The 23,605-nt window shown below is 35.7% G+C and overlaps 2 protein-coding genes across 3 annotated transcripts in view; one reads left to right on the top strand and one right to left on the bottom strand.

The window, feature by feature from the left end:
* Positions 1 to 17,465, top strand: part of LOC137403513 (dol-P-Man:Man(5)GlcNAc(2)-PP-Dol alpha-1,3-mannosyltransferase-like) — a 38,495-nt gene extending 21,030 nt beyond the window's left edge. The window contains exons 3-12 of the mRNA XM_068089451.1: positions 4,029 to 4,223; positions 4,459 to 4,558; positions 5,012 to 5,159; positions 5,479 to 5,639; positions 6,754 to 6,874; positions 7,554 to 7,667; positions 7,773 to 7,926; positions 8,283 to 8,418; positions 11,160 to 11,317; positions 16,760 to 17,465. Coding sequence (XP_067945552.1) covers positions 4,029 to 4,223; positions 4,459 to 4,558; positions 5,012 to 5,159; positions 5,479 to 5,639; positions 6,754 to 6,874; positions 7,554 to 7,667; positions 7,773 to 7,926; positions 8,283 to 8,418; positions 11,160 to 11,310 — 1,280 coding nt within the window. The 3' untranslated portion in view covers positions 11,311 to 11,317; positions 16,760 to 17,465. The remainder of the gene's footprint in view (positions 1 to 4,028; positions 4,224 to 4,458; positions 4,559 to 5,011; positions 5,160 to 5,478; positions 5,640 to 6,753; positions 6,875 to 7,553; positions 7,668 to 7,772; positions 7,927 to 8,282; positions 8,419 to 11,159; positions 11,318 to 16,759) is intronic.
* A 242-nt stretch (positions 17,466 to 17,707) lies between these two features.
* Positions 17,708 to 21,502, bottom strand: LOC137404450 (uncharacterized). Of its 2 annotated transcripts, XM_068090660.1 has the most exons (5): positions 21,411 to 21,429; positions 20,494 to 20,655; positions 20,031 to 20,248; positions 19,135 to 19,749; positions 17,708 to 18,273 (listed from the first exon to the last, which is right to left on the bottom strand). In XM_068090660.1, the coding sequence occupies exons 2-5, from the start codon at positions 20,536 to 20,538 to the stop codon at positions 18,180 to 18,182; spliced, it is 972 nt and encodes a 323-aa protein (XP_067946761.1). In that variant the 5' UTR covers positions 20,539 to 20,655; positions 21,411 to 21,429; the 3' UTR covers positions 17,708 to 18,179. The 2 variants fall into 2 exon arrangements, with proteins under 2 accessions (XP_067946761.1, XP_067946760.1); XM_068090659.1 differs by lacking the exon at positions 20,494 to 20,655 and having other exon boundaries at positions 21,411 to 21,502.
* Positions 21,503 to 23,605: the final 2,103 nt, after the last annotated feature.

Genomic DNA, 23,605 nt, shown 5'->3' with positions numbered 1-23,605 from the left:
CAGCCGCCAGGGACTCAATATGACAGACATTTCTTGCCGTCATCTTAGCCACTGGTCTGCCAGGAACCCTCTTAATACTTTTTACAATAGGACCTGTACAGCTACTGATTGACAGGCTATACTGTGTACCTCATTGGATACACTGGTTGTGACACAGACCAACTAACGAATAATGTTTAATTTTTTAAATGAAATTATTACATTGCTGGGCAACATGTAACAAGCATAAAATATTTATTGTTTCTTTTAGTACTTTCCGTTGGTACATGTTATTTACTTTTTATTTAACTGACATTTACATGCGAAATTTTTTGCTTAGTTTTAGATTTATTGTACTGGTAGCGTGTTAAAACAATATGTCTGCAGTATGTTCAATGACAACTAGCCTTCTGGATGATTAATTAATATTATAGAACTTTGTATGTGTATCTTGGTACATTGTATGATTATTATATGATATAGCATGTTTACCGAGGTGCACAGTCTGTTTATCATTATACATCGAAAACTTTCAGTTGATTCTAGAAAGCATATTGCAAAGTATTTAATAAAACGATTGCATAATTATAATCTTGAAGCTCATTTTCACTCTCTGATTACTAAGGTTGCACGATAGCTCAATAGTCGATTTCGATAGTCGATAGTTGTCTTTCTCGATATGAATATGTTGCCTATTTTTAGCCTATCGAAACATCCGAAACAAATATATCGTTATCAAATAATAGAAAATAATTTAACTTGATAGTTATCGCCCTCGGATAGCTTGAACACATGGTTAACTCGAACGGATTTGTTTGGTCCGTTCCTACGCAATATTAAATTGCTTTAGATAACTCGACCTCAACTTGGTTAACTCGAACAGTTTTTTGCCCAACGGCTACTACGACGCTTGTTATCGCTTTAGAATATCACTTTATTCCAAGCCATAGAGACAAACCTCAACTTTTAGTAGTTCTTGGACGTCGTTATTACCATCATCGGCAAAATATTTTTGTTAACGACTTTTCTAAAGGTTTGCAAGATCAAATTTTGCCAATCATCTGCTTAGCGGTGGCCCTCCGAAAGCTAAGAAAAGTGAGCTAACCTTCGAATAATCTTAGAGAAAAATCGGCAAACTTTATCTTGGTTAAAACAATGATATACATAATACAGCGCCCTGTATATCATTTCTTGGGGGCTGTATATCATTGGTTAAAACGCTCAAAAAAAGATGTTTTTTCTTCTGAGCATTTCAACAGCGATCAAGTTTGGCTAATTTTAATCTGAAAACGTCCGGGCAATCACATCACTTCAAACAACAAACCAATCTCAAGTGATAGAAAAGTCTCTATACTTTCTGATGAAATTTTTTTAAACTTTACACTAGAAGCCTTTTAATTTGCAACAAGCCATCCATGCGTTTGATTTATATATAGTTTGTATATGTACATTTATCTACTAATAAATACATGGACTTGTGACAGTGCTCCGATAACTTGAATGCTCTGATAACTCGAACACCTTTTCCTATTCCTTCCCACAATCCTCGATCTGTTCAGGCACGATAATTCGATAGTTTCACCAGCTGCCAAGTCACTCGATAACTATCGGTGAACTCTGTCTGCTCATTGATAATTCGATACTATCGCTATCGGTGGGACAACTCCAACGATAGTCGATAACACATTTTCAAACAACAAATGCCATCCCTACTGATTACCATCTTCAATCCCTTCGATCGTTTAATTGCTGCAGTCTACACAGTCACATAGACTTGTACAAACTCTTTTTGCATGGGCAACTGGTCCATTAGACAAACTGCCTGGGAATAGCTCTGTGCTCACTAGGAAAGCATTGCACAGAATTCCCATCATCGTCTTTACTCTAGCCATAGTTTGGGTGGCATGATTAATGGCTGAACTGCCCACTACCATATTGCTGCTTGGTAATTGATCCTCATTAAATGCTGACGGAGAGAAGCCTCTTGGTGGCAGGGTTTTCTCATAAGATGCTTTTGATGAGAACAACCTGTATCTGGCATCGGCTAGACTTGTAGAATGGTGCTGGCCATAAAGATGCAGTGTTGAGCGTGTTTGTTCGTTAAACAACTCTTTATCCATTAGACTGTGGTATTTGATTATAGTGAATTATACAATCCATGATAGATATCTTGGGAAATCGGTATAAATAGTGAATTACAGTTTTCGATTGTTACTACCAATGCTGAGGAGTCGCTCGGCTGACCGGAGACAGACTGCAAACCTAATTGCTGTCGGGGTAATTTAATAGCCCCGTACTACAACATGACGTAAATGTAGGTCTACGACTCTGATTAGCTGGTTAGACTGATTGCACACGGCGTAAGAAAGATTTTATTTTTGTATTACTACTCAACGTTTAATAGCCAATTACTCCTAGTTTATCAACTAAAATAGCAGTATGAGACCGGATTAATAATGACTAGGTTAAAAACATGCTTAAGTATTAGGCTACCATAAACCCTATCTTCTGCCACCTGTTGACACGAAAATGCCCTGTGGCTCCCAGACTATCTTGACTGTTTAACAATCCGCGTGTTGACGCTGCGAGTACGAATGTCAGTCGATAAAAACTGAAAAATAATAAATAAATTGAAAAGAAATATAATTGCTTTGTAAATTTGAAGATATGTCTGTTTAGAAAATTTAAACATAAAATCCATATCAACAAACCCGATACCCGAAAAACCCATAGGCAAAGAAATACCCGAGCCTAGCACTACTAGCTACCCGATACTCGAAAAACCCGAACAGAAGGGGGCGAGTCTAAACCCGTTGGTCAAGAAGTACTCGTGCCCAGCACTAACACACACATTTCTATGCAAGAATTGTTATTATTAATTCAACATATTCCAGATTTTTATTTTGTTTTCTCAGTCCGCATTAGTTGTATCATTACCGAATCATCTTTTATTGTAATCGTAGCAAAACAGACTTAGTTTAACTATTACTTGCTAATTATTTCACATTTACACCATTTTATAGTTGTTTTATTTTTTTTTAATTTATTTGACCTTCACAAAACATTTTTCTCATGATATGAAGTTTGAAAGTTACAGTCGTTTGACAAAGTTTAAAAACCTTCACAGTTATTTTTATTGTCTATCTTAATTTATTTCAATTACCCAAAACACTTTTTAACACTTTTCAAACACTTTTTTTATATGTGAACATCAAAGTTGTCAGAATCAAGCTCAAATCTGCTGATGATCAGCTATATACATTGTGGTATCTATATGGTACCATATGGAATCTAGATAGTACCATATGGAATCTATATGGTACTATATGGAATCTATATGGTACTATATGGTATCATATCAGGTATTGTATATGTACTTTTTAACTACACAAAACATAGTTTAAAAGTTAGAATGGCAAATGTTGTTATATGTCAAATACAAATCAAGTTTTTGTCCAAAGAATTTTTTATTACCCGGGCAACGCCGGGTAGTATAGCTAGTTAGTTATTAAAAGAACCTTACTCTTTGCGTTTTTATAAATTGAAAACAAAACCACAGTGGTCTTTAGACAACTGACACTATCAAGAGTCAACTTTATATTTGAGCATTTATAGCGAGCATTTATATTTGATACGGGCATACCGGTAGAACCCGAAGTATTTGTCATAAACTAGTGCTATGAAACGTTTTATATCGAGCCTTTTATTGGCCTTTAATTTCACGTGATAACATCACGTGTCAAAACAATAACCAAACTGTTGGAGTATGTCAGCCAAATAAAGAGATTCCAAACTACGGCGTTTTTGTGATGGCTGCGATTAACTGTTCATTTTTGAGTTTTTAAGAGCTTGTAATCACATTTCCACATATTTTGCACCTACAACACAGCAGAGTAAAACATGGTGAACCTTTTGATACCAAATACTTGTAATGTGAATTTTGTTGCAAGTAAACCTTTAAGTTGTCCATCAGTCTACAAACTGAATATAAAGCCCAGGTCTACACACAGGTTTAAGTTTATCGGACCTCACATTGAAGTTTATTTTAGGTACTGTAATGCCTCAGCTAAAGCGAACGAATCGGAATATTTCATCAAGGAAAAAGGAGGATGATAGTTCCTGGAGCAAAGCGATGAAGTCGGCTTACGCTGCCATATTTGACCCTACTCAAGCTACAGTTGCCATGGTTTTGCTCCTATTGGCTGAAGCCTTTTTAAATGTTTTCATCATTCGAGCTGTTAAATGTAAGGCTGCTTTATTGCATTACAGAAAGTTTGTATTTGCTCTGATTTCATTGCCATGGTTCCTTTAATAACCCAGTTCTTTATATTTTAATCTTTATACTTTACTTTTATACTTTATATTTCTTTATATTTTAATCTTTCACTTCGTAGTAATCCAAGTGTCAAAAAGCCACCACTGCTGGAAGAGTGACACGGTCATTTTCATAATTTGGGTTATCATCTGAATTCTTTGCAGATACTGAAATAGACTGGGTGGCATACATGCAGGAGGTTGAAGGGGTGATTAACGGGACGTATGACTACACGTTACTCAAGGGGGACACCGGCCCATTGGTGTTAGTCTATTACTTTTGCTCATAAAAAGGTCTAGTGAAGTCTAGTACCCAGTAGGTCTAGTGAAATCACCAGAGTATAACAATCTTACCAATCTAAATATCTTGTGAAATGTGGATGCAACGTAAAGGTTATGTCAGTCAAAAATAAGTTTGGCTGCCTCAATAACTATCACTTTGTTTTACAGAAACAATAAATTATATTTTGTGATATCCTCTCATGGCATAGATTGGATTGCATCTAGAACTTGGCAACACCACAGTCTATACTATATCTGTTTGTATACTGCTCCAGAAATTGCCACGCCAAAAGGTTTTGTGCCAGAACGTTTGCGACAAAAGTCCCATTTTGGTTATTTTTGTATTGCTTGTCGTTAGAGCTACATACGGAATTGTGCAAGTAAAACATCCTCTATGGCAGTTGACTCTCTTACTAAATATCTTTGGCTTTTGTAGGTATCCTGGCGGGTTTGTCTGCGTTTACACAGTCCTCTACTACCTTACAGACCTAGGTACAAACATAAGACTTGCCCAGTATATCTATATGTTTTTCTATCTCCTAACCATCATTCTGGTCTTCAACATCTACCGCAAAGTCTGCAAGGTACACCCAAAACAATTTTACTTCTGTCTTCCTTGTGACTGGCTATTTCAAAGGCTCCTCATTCACTACTTTTAAAAAGGAAATATAATTGATGTCTATTTGTTTAAGGATAAACATATTGACTCTTTCATAACTGGTGCATAAGTCGATTCACTTGGCCTGGCCAAGTTTTTAAAGATAACTGGGCTTCAAATCTGTTTTGTAGCATTCTAAAAAAGGTATCACAACTTCTACAGTTGGTTTTTCGGTATCTATTACGCAACTGTATATCGTGATGCTAGCTGGGATTTTTGGCTAACCAAAATGTTTGTTGTTGCAGCTTCCTCCATGGGCATTAGTCTTCATCTGTGCCATCTCCTACAGGGTTCACTCCATCTATGTACTCAGGCTGTTCAATGACCCAGTAGCGATGATATTTCTTTATTCTGCCGTTAACTGTTTCCTGTATGACCGCTGGCTTGCTGGATGTGTTCTCTACAGGTATAACTGGTTTGTCGCTCGTGATCGGGCTTAATCCCAACTCAAAAATGCTTCTTTACTTTTGCATGGCTCTTAACCTTGTGTCAGGATGACTATAACTGCATTTGCATACAATAAAAGAAGTTAGCGAAGGTTTGCTGTACGTGCATTTTTATGTTGGCCTTTATTTTGTTACCCGAGCAACGATTAGATGATCTGAATAAATTGGCTCACTGGTCTCTCAAAATAGATTTTCATTATGTGTTGAATACATGTATATCCACTACATACACTATGTTCCCATTGTGCCGATGTTGCAAATTTGGAATTGTATGCCCTTTGAGTTACTGCGCGATAACTTTGTAGCGTGGACGCTTTGTTTAAAAAAGACAAGGAATCGTATGCTTGAGGTCATAGTGATACACTCCTGTTTTGTCAAATAAGTATAGGAATGACTGGAATGTGGAAAACTTTTAAAATGGAATAGCTTGCGTGACATTTTCTTGTGTATCATTCGCAAGTGCTAAATGACTTCGCAAGTGAAACATTGGGAAGAATTTGTGGGTAACACTACTTGCTTGACATGCGAGTTTTGACAGTTTCCATCTTGCGGATGACTTGTGTATTAACCGTGTCACGGAAACATAGTAATACAATATGTGTATTAACCGTGTCACGGAAACATAGTAATACAATGTGTATTAACCGTGTCAGTGAAACATAGTAGTACAATATGTGTATTAACCATGTCACTGAAACATAGTAATACAATATGTGTATTAACCGTGTCACGGAAACATAGTAATACAATATGTGTATTAACCGTGTCACTGAAACATAGTAATACAATATGTGTATTAACCGTGTCACGGAAACATAGTACTACAATATGTGTATTAACCGTGTCACTGAAACATAGTAATACAATATGTGTATTAACCGTGTCACGGAAACATAGTAATACAATATGTGTATTAACCGTGTCACGGAAACTTAGTAATACAATATGTGTATTAACCGTGTCACGGAAACATAGTAATACAATATGTGTAATATATAGGAAACATAGTAATACAATATGTGTAATAACTCATTAATATACACTTACACCAGCTACCTATTCTGTCCTTGTTAGTCTCGGGGTGTCTGTCAAGATGAACATTCTCCTCTTTGCCCCGGGCCTTCTGGTGCTGCTATTGAAGAGACACAACCTCTCTACTACCTTCCTCCTACTCTCCGTTTGTGCACTCATACAGGTACCGTCGGTTCCTTTACCACTTCTCGCTGCACTAGCTGAAGTCAGCCCTTCATTGACCAAGTTTTATCCTTTGTTTCACTTTTGTAAATGATGGAATGTTGCAATCTGCTAACATGTATGCACAGAAAATCAACATACATGCAGGTTGTTTTTAAAGAAGGCTAATTATGTTTCAAAACATATTTCAAAGCAAGTAACTTTATTTCTACTTGCCTATCTTGATTGCTCTATGACTTAAGTAATAGCATTAAATCTGTATTACGACTCCATTGCTAGTTCAGATGTCTTTTATTCATGATTTAACGAAATGTTCTCCATACTGTCAGGAATGCGCTTTGCTTCTCGATGGCATCTAGTGTTGTCATAGTTGACAACCCATTCAGAGCTGTCAACCATGACAGCTAATTGACATTCACTATGACGGAATTGAGCGAGACCTTCCTTGTGCCAAGGTCGTTGGCAAAAGTTTTGTGCGCAAAACTTTTCAAATATTGAAATGTGTGTTTTTATATTGTTTTAGAGAACTGTTTCGCATTCTTCAACCTCGCCATGTAAAAAGATGTGTGAGTTACAATTTTGTTAGTCGTCATACCATGACAATTTAATTAGAGTCTAAGGGAAGAGCAATTCACACTCACTCTTGTTCTTGGCTTATTTTGTTCATTCCTTATTTGTAGGTGTCTTTAGGTGCTCCTTTTCTCATTGAGAACCCTGTTGGGTACATTATGGGAGCCTTCAATCTCGGCAGGCAGTTTCTTTTCAAATGGACTGTCAACTGGAGGTTTTTATCGGTGCTTATCTATTATTCTAGCTCAACTCATTTGGTTTGCTCGCACGACTTCTGCTTTGAGATGCTCTCGTCAATAATTAATATCACTGTATTCTTATCCATTCAGGAGGAGATTTTCGGCAGTCGATACTTTCATGTCTCCTTGCTGGCTGGGCATCTGACCACGCTATGGATATTTTATCAGGCGAGGTGGAGAGAAATATTCAACTTTAGCAATATTTTCAACAGTAAAAAGAAAGAAGGTGTTATATCAGCCAATGGTATGCTATGAGCAGCTTATTTCTGCAGCTATTCAGCTAAATTCCGCTATCAAATGGCTTCTAGCATATAGTTTTTCTTAACTGATGGTGTAATAACTCAAGACTGACCTCTAAGAATCATAGAGGTAAACGGAGACTAGATCTGCCTCTAGATCTCTATGGTTAATGGAAAACACCAGCAGTCTCTTGTATGCACTTGCATGCATGAGGTTTTCCCACAGTGAGCGATATGTCAGGAGAAGCCAATTTGTATAGCATCCTGTGCTTTTTCTGCTCTGGGTAGATGCTGCTTTACTGTGTGCTAGTACCAACAAATACACACTTCCCTTTTAGATGACCTCTGGTTATCGTTTCAGATATTGTGAGGACACTCTTTGTCTCCAACTTCATCGGTATCTGCTTTAGTCGATCTCTTCACTATCAGTTCTACGTCTGGTACTTTCACACGCTGCACTACCTTGTATGGGATATCAACTTACCTTCTATATACAAGTAAGTAACAAATAAGAACTTTTTTGGTAGATGAATATTAAAATATTTTATGACTCTCGAAATAGGTATGTTAGTCAATTAGTGATTTCACCTTGTTAAATTATTTAGTCAACTAGCACACTGGCATTCCCGTGCACTTTGATAGATCGTCATGTGTAATATCTATGTGTACAATTATTCTTAGATGTAGTAAGGTGGTCGAGTGGTGAGATGGCAGCACATTTTAATATGAATCGGAATATTCCAGTTCAATTTCCAAGTGATGCAATCTTACATGTATTTGCTAACGCTCCTAGAATAGCTTCAGGCCTGCAGACGGCACTGCTCTTACTATAGTAAGGGTTTATCGCTCATAAAAATGTAAGCATATGTTATGATAGGTAATCCCACGACCAAACACGAGCATAGCGATTGTTTGGGAGATTTATGATAAATGCATATGTGCACACAACTCCCAAAACATTATCCGTTGACGGCATGACCAAACCCTTGTACCGAAATATCATCAACAAATTTAACCATTTTTGTGTAGAGTCGTTTAAGTATAATAGTGATACAAAACACATATAAACCTATTTAAATATGTTACCAAGTATTTGAAAGGTTACCGCAACATCTTAAACTAACCCATCTGATCGGATTATACATAAATTGACAGATTAATTCGACCTTAAATCGAAATAAAAACTTTACAAGCCTATTTTAATCAAAATGAAGACCGGCATATGAAACGCCGATAAAGCCGTGCGACAGAGAGTAGAAATATTAAGTCACCAGCATTTCACAAGAAAAGCGTGGACATTTCACCAGTCTATAACATTGTTTAATTGCCGAAGGTTTCTGTAATTAACGTAGACTGTTTGAGGCATAGACCGATTTACAGGCACGAAAATGTGGTATACAGTTTATCAGCTTACGTTTTTTGTCCAATTACCGAAGGTTTTTTAAATTATCTATAACATTAACCAGATTTTTTTACATCCTATCTAAAAGCTAGGGCTGAAATACAATGTCTCTTTGTGACAAGAATATTTCTTTATTTCACTCCAGTTTGCAGAAAACTTTCAGACGTGTGAATTTTAATGCTTGCTTTTTGTTACGTATCGCTGTATGTTCAAACAATTTATCAGCCTACGTTTTTTGTCCAATTACCGAAGGTTTTTTAGATTATCGATAACATTAGCCAGATTTCTTTACATGTTATCTGCAAGCTAGGGCTGAACTACAATGCCCTTTTGTGACAAGGATATTTCTTTAGTTCACTCCAGTTTGCAGAAAACTTCCAGACGTGCGAATGCTAACTCTTGTTTTCTGTTACATATCACTGTCAAAACCATTCTACATTCACAACACAACCAACTTTCAAACTGTGTATTACATGGCAGCTTGCCGTTTTACTTTTAATATTGCATTTCAGAGATATAATAAAGATATTTCATTATTGCTGTATTTAAATATTTATTTTATTGTTGTAAAATAAAAGTTTGAGATAGTAGTAGATTAAGTCTGATTTTTATACAACCTTTTGTTTTGCATAATTGACCTTTTGAATTTTATTTCAAAACAACTTGACAACTACCATGGACCTCCCAGAACACCACGTCGTCGCAGTGGCCGTCCACGTGTCTCCCAATTATTACGGAGAAGGATAAATAGAAGGTCCTCACAGCAACCATCAGCATCAAATGCTAATGTTCAACAACACGCTACTCAAAATAATAACAACTCATCTGATGCAGAGAATTCTTTAGTAGATGTTCTAGGCGAAGCCTACAACATCTAACTAAAGATTTCTACTTTTGTAGAATTATGACCTGTTGTAACTACTTTTTCAACAACCGGCAGTACCCTTTCCTTTCTCCATTATCACTTTGATCGTGGGCTGTATGACAGGGGAATTTCTGGTCATAAACATGTAAGCATATAGTGCGATAGGTAATCATAAACATGTGAGCATATGTTGCGATAGGTAATCATAAACATGTAAGCATATGTTGCGATAGGTAATCATAAACATGTAAGCATGTGTTGCGATAGGTAATCATAAACATGTAAGCATATGTTGCGATAGGTAATCATAAACATGTAAGCATATGTTGCGATAGGTTATCATAAACATGTAAGCATATGTTGCGATAGGTAATCATAAACATGTAACCATGTGTTATGATAGGTAATCATAAACATGTAAGCATATGTTGTGATCGGTAATCATAAACATGTAAGCATATGTTGCGATAGGTAATCATAAACATGTAAGCATGTGTTGCGATAGGTAATCATAAACATGTAAGCATATGTTGCGATAGGTAATCATAAACATGTAACCATGTGTTATGATAGGTAATCATAAACATGTAAGCATATGTTGTGATCGGTAATCATAAACATGTAAGCATATGTTGCGATAGGTAATCATAAACATGTAAGCATGTGTTGCGATAGGTAATCATAAACATGTAAGCAGATGTTGCGATGAGTGATCATAAACATTTAAACATATGTTGCGATATGTAATCGCAAACGTGTAAGCATGTGTTGTAATATCCTCCATACGACTTCTCTGCGACTCATCCTACAATGCCACCTTGACAAGCATTTAGCGCTGAGCCAATCAATGCCGTGAAGAGGTGTGGAATGCAATCATGCTATGCACCTCTATCCTCGCACATAAAAGACTTGATCACGCTAAGGGCAGAGTCATCTTACTTTGTAACTAAATGTGTAGAGCTGTGTTATAGGATGTTAATACTGGGAACCATAGAGATGTGTTGGAATACCTACCCATCAACGGTAGTCAGCAGCGCTGCTCTTCATTGCTGTCATCTCGTCATCTTGCTCGGTCTTCTCATGTCAGGCAGAGAGCCAACACCTGAAACTAAAAAAGAATAAATTGATGGTAAGTTGGAATTTAGGCTAGACTTGCTAAGATTCTTGATGAGCCCGTTGATAAGCCCCTTGCAACTGAGAGGTTAAATTTCACTATAACTGCTGCAATATGTTGTCTGCATCTGCTTGAATGCCTAATGTATGATCAGTTGTACTACTACACCTTGTATAATCAGTTATACTACTACACCTTTTATAATCAGTTATACTACTACACCTTATATAATCAGTTATACTACTACACCTTGTATAATCAGTTATACTACTACACCTTTTATAATCAGTTATACTACTACACCTTGTATAATCAGTTATACTACTACACCTTTTATAATCAGTTGTACTACTACACCTTATATAATCAGTTATACTACTACACCTTGTATAATCAGTTATACTACTACACCTTGTATAATCAGTTATACTACTACACCTTGTATAATCAGTTATACTACTACACCTTTTATAATCAGTTATACTACTACACCTTGTATAATCAGTTATACTACTACACCTTGTATAATCAGTTATACTACTACACCTTATATAATCAGTTATATTACTACACCTTGTATAATCAGTTATACTACTACACCTTATATAATCAGTTATACTACTACACCTTGCATAATCAGTTATACTACTACACCTTGTATAATCAGTTATACTACTACACCTTGTATAATCAGTTATACTACTACACCTTATATAATCAGTTATATTACTACACCTTGTATAATCAGTAATACTACTACATCTTGCATAATCAGTTATACTACTACACCTTGTATAATCAGTTATACTACTACACCTTGTATAATCAGTTATACTACTACACCTTATATAATCAGTTATATTACTACACCTTGTATAATCAGTTATACTACTACACCTTATATAATCAGTTATACTACTACACCTTGCATAATCAGTTATACTACTACACCTTGTATAATCAGTTATACTACTACACCTTGTATAATCAGTTATACTACTACACCTTATATAATCAGTTATATTACTACACCTTGTATAATCAGTAATACTACTACTTCTTGCATAATCAGTTATACTACTACACCTTGTATAATCAGTTATACTACTACACCTTGTATAATCAGTTATACTACTACACCTTATATAATCAGTTATACTACTACACCTTATATAATCAGTTGTACTACTACACCTTATATAATCAGTTGTACTACTACACCTTATATAATCAGTTATACTAGTACACCTTATATAATCAGTTATGCTACTACACCTTATATAATCAGTTATACTACTACACCTTGTATAATCAGTAATACTACTACACCTTATATAATCAGTTATATTACTACACCTTGTATAATCAGTTATACTACTACACCTTATATAATCAGTTATACTACTACACCTTGCATAATCAGTTATACTACTACACCTTGTATAATCAGTTATACTACTACACCTTGTATAATCAGTTATACTACTACACCTTATATAATCAGTTATATTACTACACCTTGTATAATCAGTTATACTACTACACCTTATATAATCAGTTATACTACTACACCTTGCATAATCAGTTATACTACTACACCTTGTATAATCAGTTATACTACTACACCTTGTATAATCAGTTATACTACTACACCTTGTATAATCAGTTATACTACTACACCTTGTATAATCAGTTATACTACTACATCTTGTATAATCAGTTATACTACTACACCTTTTATAATCAGTTATACTACTACACCTTGTATAATCAGTTATACTACTACACCTTGTATAATCAGTTATACTACTACACCTTATATAATCAGTTATATTACTACACCTTGTATAATCAGTTATACTACTACACCTTATATAATCAGTTATACTACTACACCTTGCATAATCAGTTATACTACTACACCTTGTATAATCAGTTATACTACTACACCTTGTATAATCAGTTATACTACTACACCTTATATAATCAGTTATATTACTACACCTTGTATAATCAGTAATACTACTACATCTTGCATAATCAGTTATACTACTACACCTTGTATAATCAGTTATACTACTACACCTTGTATAATCAGTTATACTACTACACCTTGCATAATCAGTTATACTACTACACCTTGTATAATCAGTTATACTACTACACCTTGTATAATCAGTTATACTACTACACCTTGTATAATCAGTTATACTACTACACCTTATATAATCAGTTATACTACTACACCTTGCATAATCAGTTATACTACTACACCTTGTATAATCAGTTATACTACTACACCTTGTATAATCAGTTATACTACTACACCTTATATAATCAGTTATACTACTACACCTTGCATAATCAGTTATACTACTACACCTTGTATAATCAGTTATACTACTACACCTTGTATAATCAGTTATACTACTACACCTTATATAATCAGTTATATTACTACACCTTGTATAATCAGTAATACTACTACATCTTGCATAATCAGTTATACTACTACACCTTGTATAATCAGTTATACTACTACACCTTGTATAATCAGTTATACTACTACACCTTATATAATCAGCTATACTACTACACCTTATATAATCAGTTGTACTACTACACCTTATATAATCAGTTGTACTACTACACCTTATATAATCAGTTATACTACTACACCTTATATAATCAGTTATACTACTACACCTTATATAATCAGTTGTACTACTACACCTTATATAATCAGTTGTACTACTACACCTTGTATAATCAGTTATACTACTACACCTTATATAATCAGTTATACTACTACACCTTATATAATCAGTTGTACTACTACACCTTATATAATCAGTTGTACTACTACACCTTATATAATCAGTTATACTAGTACACCTTATATAATCAGTTATGCTACTACACCTTATATAATCAGTTATACTACTACACCTTGTATATTCAGTTATACTACTACACCTTGCATAATCAGTTGTACTACTACACGTGGTATGATCAGTTATAGACCTTTCTAGATATTCCCTCCTTCATTTACAGAAAATCACCAATTGGTAGTTTCCATCATTTTGTTATACTGACACCTATTGGCTCAAGAATATTTAGTATTTAATGTTGAATTGTAACAAAATTCACATTACATTTATTTGGTATCAAAAGATTCACCATGCCTTACTCTGCTGTGTTGTAGGTGCCAAATATGTGGAAATGTGATTATAAGCTCTTAAAAGCTCAAAAACGAACAGTTAATCGCAGCCATCACAAACCCGCCGTAGTTTGGAATCCCTTTCTAAAACGGATCTAAATGGGATGTAGTTGAAGATGATGGCTTCTGCTTACACTTTCTTGCAACCTCATTTGTCGAAATATTTTCACATATATACTTCACGCCTTCACTAAAACCATGTATATTGTCTTTACGTATATATTTCATCATCATTGTAATGTTGTCACCTTGAGCACTGATTTCTCAAAACCTATCGTCAAAATTCGTTTAAGTTTTCAACATTAACTCGAAGTAGTGCATATCATCCTCTGATAAACCTTGACGAGCCTGTTGGTCACCTGTGATAGTCGAAAAATGCTGTAGAATTTGTTCGCGCTATTTGGCATTAAGTATTGGTCACATGATCAGATTATGACTAGATGATTAGACCAAACTGAAGCGAAACTGTATAGTAGCGAGCATCTATATTTGATAAGGGCTTTCTGGTAAAACCCGAAGTGTTTGTCATAAGCTAGTGCTTCGAAACGTTTTACATGTATATTGAGCCTTTTATTGGCCTTTCATTTCACGTGATTACATCACATACCAAAACAACGAACATGTCGAGTTGAGTACGTCGTCGACATAAAGGGACTCCAAACTACAGCATTTTTGTGATGGCGGTCATTAACTGTTCGTTTTTTAGTTTTTAGGAGCTTGTAATCACATTTCCACATATTTTGCACTTACAACACAGCAGAGTAAGACAAGGTGAATCTTTTGATACCAAATAACGGTAATGTGAATTTCGTTGCAAGTCAACCTTTAACTTTGTCTCCTAGGTTTTTACCCGTCATGCTTCTTCAATCAGTTTTTGTTAATTTCTCATGGATCTCAGTATTGTATGTACATAGAATTATATAAATATGATGTATGGAGAACGACATGCGCATGTATTTACATGTTTAGCAATTGAAATGTTCAGAGAGCAGTTTAACTGGATTTTGCCACTTACAACGCAGGTACAAAGCAGCATTTAATATTATTTGACCTATGTAGAACAGAAGGATTTCATGACAAGCCGCGTATCACTGCTGATTTACGAAGCTGTGTGTTTCAGAAAATGTTGAACTTCGTATCATAAAAATTACTTTGGTTGGAGAATCAAACCTTTGTTTAAAGTTTATAATGCAACTTGCTGAGGTGATCATTAGTCAAGGTTGGGCTGCATTTGAAGTGCTCTGGTACTGAGGAAAGCCTTAGTGTAGCTTTTAGTTTTTTCCCGTTGAATAATGTGTTACATAAAAGACACAATTGGCTGGTGAGGTTTTTAAACCATAACTGCCACGAACAACTTTTATCGTATTTACTAGGTAAATCAGACATGCTGATTCCGATTTTGTAATCAAAATAAAGATTAGGCCACTAACTTTCAGAGTAATAAAGGATTTTTTATAGCGTTTTAATATCGGTTTCGAAAACAACACGATCGGCATAACAAGCTCCGCCCATAAATACTTGACGTAACCTAGCTTTTTAGGAACAGAAGTTACGTAGAGATGTTTAGACCGATTTAGAATAATAGAGACGGGTGTTTTAAAATTTATTAATATCTAAATCCAGCTTTAAAAATAATATCAGTCTTTTCTGAAAGGTAGATAAGCTATTTAGCATTGCATATTTAAAAAGCGCGATAACAACGCTAGCTCGTGATAAAACCGCGCTTTTTGAGCTCATTTTTCTCGGCGTCCAGCCCATTTAAACGTCATGTAACAAGCTGCGAGCAATTTTAAATAGTTTATATCCCTTTCATAAAAAACTGAAATTATTTTACAGGCTGGATTTAGATAATAATGGGTTTTAAGACACCCATCTCTATTATTCTAAATCGGACTAAACTTTCCTAACTTCCGTTTCTGAAAAAGCTAGGTTTCGTCACATATTTATGGGCGGAGCTTGTAATGCCGATTGTGTTGTTTTCGAAACGGATATTGAAACGCTTTAAAAAAGCCTAAATGACTTTGAAGGTTAGTGGACTAATCTTTATTTGGAGTACAAAATCGGAATCAGCGTGTCTGATTTACCTAGTAAATACAATAAAAGTTGTTCGTGACAGTTATGGTTTAAAGCAAGGTCTTCCAGTTTTATTGTGTTCTTTACCTGCCAAGAACCCTGACAAACTTATAGGTATGTTCATACCAGTTCATACCAGTTCTTAACTAGCTTTATTATTTTAGTGTTGAGCGAGAAAGAATAATAGCAGTGAGGAACTCTAGTCTAAAGCAGTCAGCAGGTTGATTGTTGCACACATAAGCTTGCTGTCACTCTTCAGGCCCTGTCTACCCATCTTCCTTGGACTAAATTGTCTCTCCGCTCAGTTGATCATCAGCAGCTGATACTCACTTTCATGGCTTCAAATATGCTCTCTGTGTGAGGCTTTTGAGTCGATACGATGGAATTATTAACATTCTGCCAATAAACAGCCATAGAAGCACCCGATTTCTGTCCGATATATTGTAACTTGATTCTTGAACGTATTTTCTAATTCTGACTAGAAACCAGAAGTTGCCTTACCTTGAAGAAATTCCTAATATGTGTAGCAATTCAAAGGTGCTAAGTATGAGACCATATGTATTCATAGAACTCTTCTTTATTTGCATTGAATGAATGGCTTAGTAGAGTCTCTTAGTACACTAGCCAGACATAAATATGATTGCCTCTCTAGGAGGGACAACTCTATTGTCATGACTTTGAATATTAATATTGTTATAAAAATTCGTATTGATCGTTAACAAACTAGCTAACAATATTTAAAGAACAGCTACTCATGGAAACTTGCGGCATGGAATTCTCTCCTTTCTTACTTGCCATTTTATAGGTTTGTATATCTGTGTAACTCATTTCCTGATAGAAATATAATAAATGTTTTCATCTTTGCTTTCACCGATTTTCTTAAATATTCCTAACTCCAGTTACATGTGAAAAAATGCATGCCATGCATCTTCCACGTGTAGCTGCAATCTTCCACTGTAATTTTTATGCAGCCTCGGATGCCTTAAGTTTTAGCTTTTTTGTGCAATTGAAGCTGAAGTAAATATAATGAGGGAAATGTATGCGCTAGAGGCAGCATCTCACATGTGATTGTTAACTCAACTGATGTTACAAGTTTCATTTGGTTATTATATTATTATTTTAGTAAAAGACAATTCGTAAGATATATTAAAGTTAAGATGTTAATAACGCATTCTCAGCATATGTTAGCCATTCACTGAAGCTGCATCAGGGCAAAAAGTGCTGAGAAAGTGGATGCAGCAAAAAGTGAGGTCTTGGTTCCATGTCATAAGTAGATGAACATATATCTATGCGTTTGCTCTACCTGGATTGTTGCCAACTTATCTTCTGCTTGTATAATAAATATAATGACAATTTCCTTTGAGGTCCGGCGAAAACACACGAAAACCTTCAGATGGGTGTCATCGTTGAATAAGCAGATGCTTGGCACACTTCTTGAGAAATGTCAGTTAAGTCTGGAATAACTCAGTTACAGGGGTTGTAGGTAAGAGGACTAGGATTGCACGGTACAGGATGATGTGTAACTCCATTCAGCTGAGCAGTTTGTAGTAAAAGTAAGGCAGTCTCACAGTGGTTCCTTTGCTGTTACTTGATGCTAGTATATCCAGCTCCACTTCTAGTCTTAAGCGAAAGGGGTATTGTGGGAATTCGACACTCGAATCTGGCAGCTTTCTCAGCCCTGTTTGATTAGAAATGATCCGTGGCTATTATGAAATGGCACCAGGCGTGTTTCAGAGAATAGGACAGGGCATGCAGTGCCGTAAATGCTATAGTATTTCACATTGTGTTTCCCTTGCAGGGGGTCCTAACAACTACAAGTGACAAACAGTGAGTAGGATACCAAAGAGTGTCAAAGAAATAACACCTAATCTGTTTTAATTACTTTGATTTAAATATAGCTTACAGCTCGCATGAAATATAATCTTGCCAATATGAATTTGTTAAGCTAGTCACTGGCTAGCGCAGAGTTGAACTGTTTGAATATTATAAATGCTATTCCATATTGTTATTGCTTCCCATGAGAAAGGTAATAAACAAGATTGTTATTTGACTGTTAAACTCGATTCTTCCTTACATTATCTCGTAGAGCTGATAGAAAGGTGTGGACGAGGTGACCGATTACAAGCAATAGATTAGACACATTCTGACACTGGCAATAAAAGACATGGTTCGACTTTGGTTGACTAATTGAATCACCGCTTGCAAAACTTGATCAGCCATATTCTCAGCAAGTATGCAGATGTAGATAGTAACATCACAATGAAAAAACTTTGTCTGGACCCCCCTTATGATGGGAAACTGAGAGGTTGCTCATTCAGAAAAGTTGTTAACGAAATTTTATTGTGGCATGCTCAAATGTAGCGCAACCATAAAACTGAGAATCAGGTTAGATTTTTTTAATTAATCTTCGTACTTTCAATTATAATTGTAGGGTGAAGTTTTATTATCTAACAAACTAAAAGCTATAGTGTTGTATAGAAACCAAAAATTGTTATTTTGCATGCTCTCAAGTGTTAGGAAGAGCAAGTTCATCACTTACCTCATCATTGTATTTAGCACGTACTTTTCGACTGATTTACTTGTCAGGTTTTTCACATGGTCAAATTTTTCGTCAGCTTTGTGGAGTTCTGGTAGCGATTGGTACCTGACTGGCCGTGCTTTCTTTTCTGTATGAGAAGATAACTGCTCATCAATCTTTGCCTTCTCCCAAGGGTTATAGATGCTGTTTAGCTGGCTGTCCATAAAGTTTATGTTTTCTTTTTTACTTTGTATCTGGATTACACTGGAGTTTGCGTAGGATTCTGCTCTATGCCACTTTTTTCCTGAAGAAATGCTGGGACCCTTCTTCTTTCTCGAATGCGAATTGCCAATTTCGTTGAACTTGGAGCATTTTATCTTCCCCCTATGCGCGCATTCATCCAAGTCGAGTGGTTGCTCAAGCCCCAGTTGTATGGCTTGAGAGCTGTCAGGAGCTTCAGACATGCTGGTGACTTGATTGCAAGAATCGATTCGAGGAAAGAGAAGCTCAGACTCGCAATCCTGACTAAAACTATGGTCCGATATGGGAAAGCGAGGGGTAGAGGTCATTGATTGGTTTGTTCCTGTCTCGCTCGACTGTGTGGTCATGTCAGAGACTCTGTTAGCTTCAGCGAGACTGACAAAAAAAAGTATTTCAATTATCATAGGCAAATTTTAATAACATATCTATGTTAGTTAGTCATTCATGATCATCTTTTCAAACATGTCAAAGTTTAATACATGAGTCTTTTTATATGATGTCCCAAGTAGAAACATCTAAAAAGTATAAATTACTGTACCATAAATGTATCTGCGACTATCATAATCCAAAGGCAGAAGCTTCTTGAAGTTGCTCGCAGCATTTATATACTATCATACAAAGATTTGGGACTTCTGCAAGCACTACTGGCGACATACCTGTCTATAACATTGGTAAAACTATCCTCCTTTCCAAATTGGCTTGTGAGCATGATGGAGCTTGGAGCCAATTTCGGTAAATGTAGGTTTGCTGGCTCAAACTCTTGCACGCATTGCTGACAGCAGTGGTTTCCAGCAGCTATCTTAGATTTTGCTTTTGTTGGCTTTCTATGTGGTGATATAGAGTTAGGCTGACTGACGCGACCCCGATGCTTGCGCTAAAATTGAAGCATGAAAAGAAATGCAGTACTGTTTTTACATAAGCTGTAATGTTTCACATGGATGTTTGTCAAAATTCTTTGTCAAACATTTGCCCCAATTGTTACATTGAGCTCATGACCGTGTTTTATAGTGACATCAGATCAAAACCAAGGCATAAGGATTTTCACATTAACCTAACACCAGTTGTAGAGTCTTAGGGTACAGTTGCTCTCAAGAAACAACTCTCGGTACATGGTCTTACCTCATGTACTGCATCACTGTTTCTCCCAATATATGGTAAAATCATTGCAAGGCGTTTTATGTGCACGATTGCTGATCCCAACGCTCCCTATGAAAGCTCCAGTTTAAAGTGTTTGTAGTAGTTGTAACAGTCATAGAGGCGAGGTGCTGGAGTGTTATATCACTGATCACACGTAGTGAGCAAAGAGAATGAAAAGAGCTAATGACTGAATGGCCAAAGCTGTCAATGCCTGACTCTATAGACTGTTTTCATGCAATACAAGATACTAGTCAATGTAGCAAGAGTTTATTAAAGCCTTGGATACTAATAGAGCTACTCTAGACCAATGAATCACTTTTTCTTATTAGAAGAAATGACACTCACTGATAGTAGTCATTGCCTTCCTTGAGAGGCGTATTCACTGTGTCGTTACAAGACCGTTCTGGTCAAAGCTGTTCAAGTTGATTGAATTAATATTATTGTCAATGATTTTCACTGAGTCTGGTCGGTCCTGTCATGTCATCAATTACTCTAAACTACATGTTGCACATGGAAGAGGAATAAAAATATTATTGCTGTGGTTCTATAATACGTTATCGTTATCAAGATTTTCATGGGAACCTCTTTTACCGTTGTATTAGACGCTTCTATCGATGCTATTTTATCAATGAATTACATGTCACCTATAAAAAATCAGTAGTCAGCTATTATAGGGCATCATCCCAAAGAAGGTATCCATTCATACACTTATTACCAACACACAAGCCTTTGTTGTTTCCTGAACATACGCCGCAATTTTTACTCCGATTAAGGAGTATTGCAAAACGTTCTTGGCAAGCAAGTACTCTCACGCCGGCTGCCATAAACAACCTGCCATGCAGTGCCAGACATTAGCTTCATACAATAGAATTAGAACATAAACAGCAAGGCTGAGCTACCTCCTGCTTTATAAGCAGACCCCATCTGACAAACGAGACCCTTGCAAAGCGAGCGGCCATTGTTCAGTGAGCTCGCGTTGTTTTCGTTTCAGTGACGATTGTGACTACATAAACAGGCCAATCAGGAAACTGCCATTCTTCTCAAACCAACCTTGAAATCAATTTGATTCAAAGAGGCGTAAACTGGTACGTCTGGTTAAAGAATCTCAGATGGCAAATTGTCTGGGCTACTTACAGGTTTAGAAGTACTAGTGATAATTAGTACGCTGTCCTCTCTGATAGTCTCCATCATCCAGCTGCTCAGTAGAGATTTTACTGGCACTAAATGGCAGCACTAGCTAGTCTTGAAAGTGGCTGCCGCTGCGTTTGTACTGTTTATCAGCAGGAGTTTCAAAGCAACAATCTATTCAGCTGAAATGAAATTACTTACATGTAATCTATCTCATGTTTATCTTTGTAACTTTATATTTGCACTGAATCAATATTCCTTCATTTTGTTTAAATCACAACTTCTAAATTGTTTCTTTGTGAAATGTTTGCACTTTCTTACAGTTTAACATTGATATTTTATGTCAATAGAATCGATAAGCTCAGTTTTATGAATGCTTGGAATAAGCTGATGTCAGTGTTGGAAGAATGTGTGATCAATCCGTCGAAGATGGAGTATGTCGGCTTATCTTATTTCAAGCAGAGACTGTGCACATTCTATTAAGATAATGGCTCTGTGATAGCGGCTGGACATATCTAAGTTTAGTGTCAAGGGCACCTCGACAACTGGTGACATAGCCAGTTGTAGAAAGCAATTTGCATGAATTGCACTGCCTTAAACTCCAACCTTGCTTGCAGGTCAAGCATTTTAGACTACAAGGTCATGGCAGCTCTCCTTAAAAGAATAGACCTATCAGGAGAAGGTACCTTGCTGATAATTTTTAACAATTTCTAATTTTTATGAAAAAGCTTTGAGAATTATTTAAATCAGGAGAGGTTTTTTTTATAAAACTACCCAATTTATTTGAAGGCTTTAGTGAACATGACACAAATTTATCCAATTATCCAATTCATTATTCCAGTTTTTCATATTTATTAATCTTATTTGCAAGCATCTTCTTATATGTAGTTGCAATCTGCTGCAAATTTCAAGTGTGATTCCCAGAACTGACTTTTGACTGAAGGGCTCATGTTTAAGCAGTTAGCTTGAAAAGTTTAGCTAGTTTTACCAGAATAATTTTTTAGTTAGATTTGCTAAATTTTGATGTAAATGTATAATACATATACATAATATATTTGTGTGAAAGTTCAACTCAATGTTCATATTACTATAAATTTTCAACTGTGCTCTCTGGTTGAATGTATTATGTCACTGTCTTTAGGTGGACTCCAGACTGCCATGGACGCGAAGTTAGCAAGAGGCTGAAAATATTTCCACTAGCCATAAAAGGTTTGTCCTTAGCATAGGCAGCCAGCTCTGGAAAGAAAGGCAGACATTTTTCTTCAACTAACTTCTTGGTTGTTTAACAATAAAGGGTACATTTAGCTATTATGTAGCAACTTCAATACTGCTCGATCCTTTTAGCATGAGCAGACAACTCACTCTACCCAGGTTTACTGTAGTTGTCCAAAAGAATGGCTGTGCCATAAAGCAATATACGTGGCAATTAGTTACGCTGTGTCTGCTCAGATAAAATGCTGAAGAATAGTATAGGCTAATAATAGAATAATAACGAAGAAAATTGTAACTGGTCACAGAGGCAAGATTTGTGACAGCGTTAACTTTTCTTCTATTAGTTAATACAAATGACCTTGACCTGCAAGGACCCATAGAGATCAACTTAATGCATAGCTTGAAGCATTGTTTGTATAGAAATTAATCATATATTGACCAATTAATACGATGTTACAGATAACTGAATTGTTATGGTAACTTTTGCATGATCTATGACTATTATAGTTCATACCATACATTGCTACCTGATAACATATATAATGATATGACTCGATCCCTTTGAGTCTGTTATAATTATGTTTATTACAATTATAAAAACATAATGATTATGTTGTAATAACTTGTTATAACCATTATTATAACATAGATTTTTATATTATCTCAGGTATATAATCATGACAACAAAAGCTAAGGACATGATGGCTGGAGTATACATGTATACACAAGTCACAAATTTACAAAAAATGTAACT

The sequence above is a fragment of the Watersipora subatra genome, chromosome 9 (genome assembly GCF_963576615.1).
Source record: "Watersipora subatra chromosome 9, tzWatSuba1.1, whole genome shotgun sequence".
Lineage (NCBI taxonomy): Eukaryota > Metazoa > Bryozoa > Gymnolaemata > Cheilostomatida > Watersiporidae > Watersipora > Watersipora subatra.
The sequence above is the reverse complement of the archived record's forward strand: the minus strand, read 5'-3'. Positions and strand labels throughout refer to the sequence as shown.

Excerpts from the sequence above, each read along its gene's own strand:
- LOC137404450 (XM_068090659.1), bottom strand. The coding sequence starts at position 21,470 with ATGGCCGCTCGCTTTGCAAGGGTCTCGTTTGTCAGATGGGGTCTGCTT. Across the intron at positions 19,750-20,030 it reads TTTACCAATGTTATAGACAG|TCTCGCTGAAGCTAACAGAG; the intron begins GTATGTCGCCAG and ends TTTTTTTGTCAG. Across the intron at positions 18,274-19,134 it reads GTGCTAAATACAATGATGAG|GGCTGAGAAAGCTGCCAGAT; the intron begins GTAAGTGATGAA and ends CTAATCAAACAG.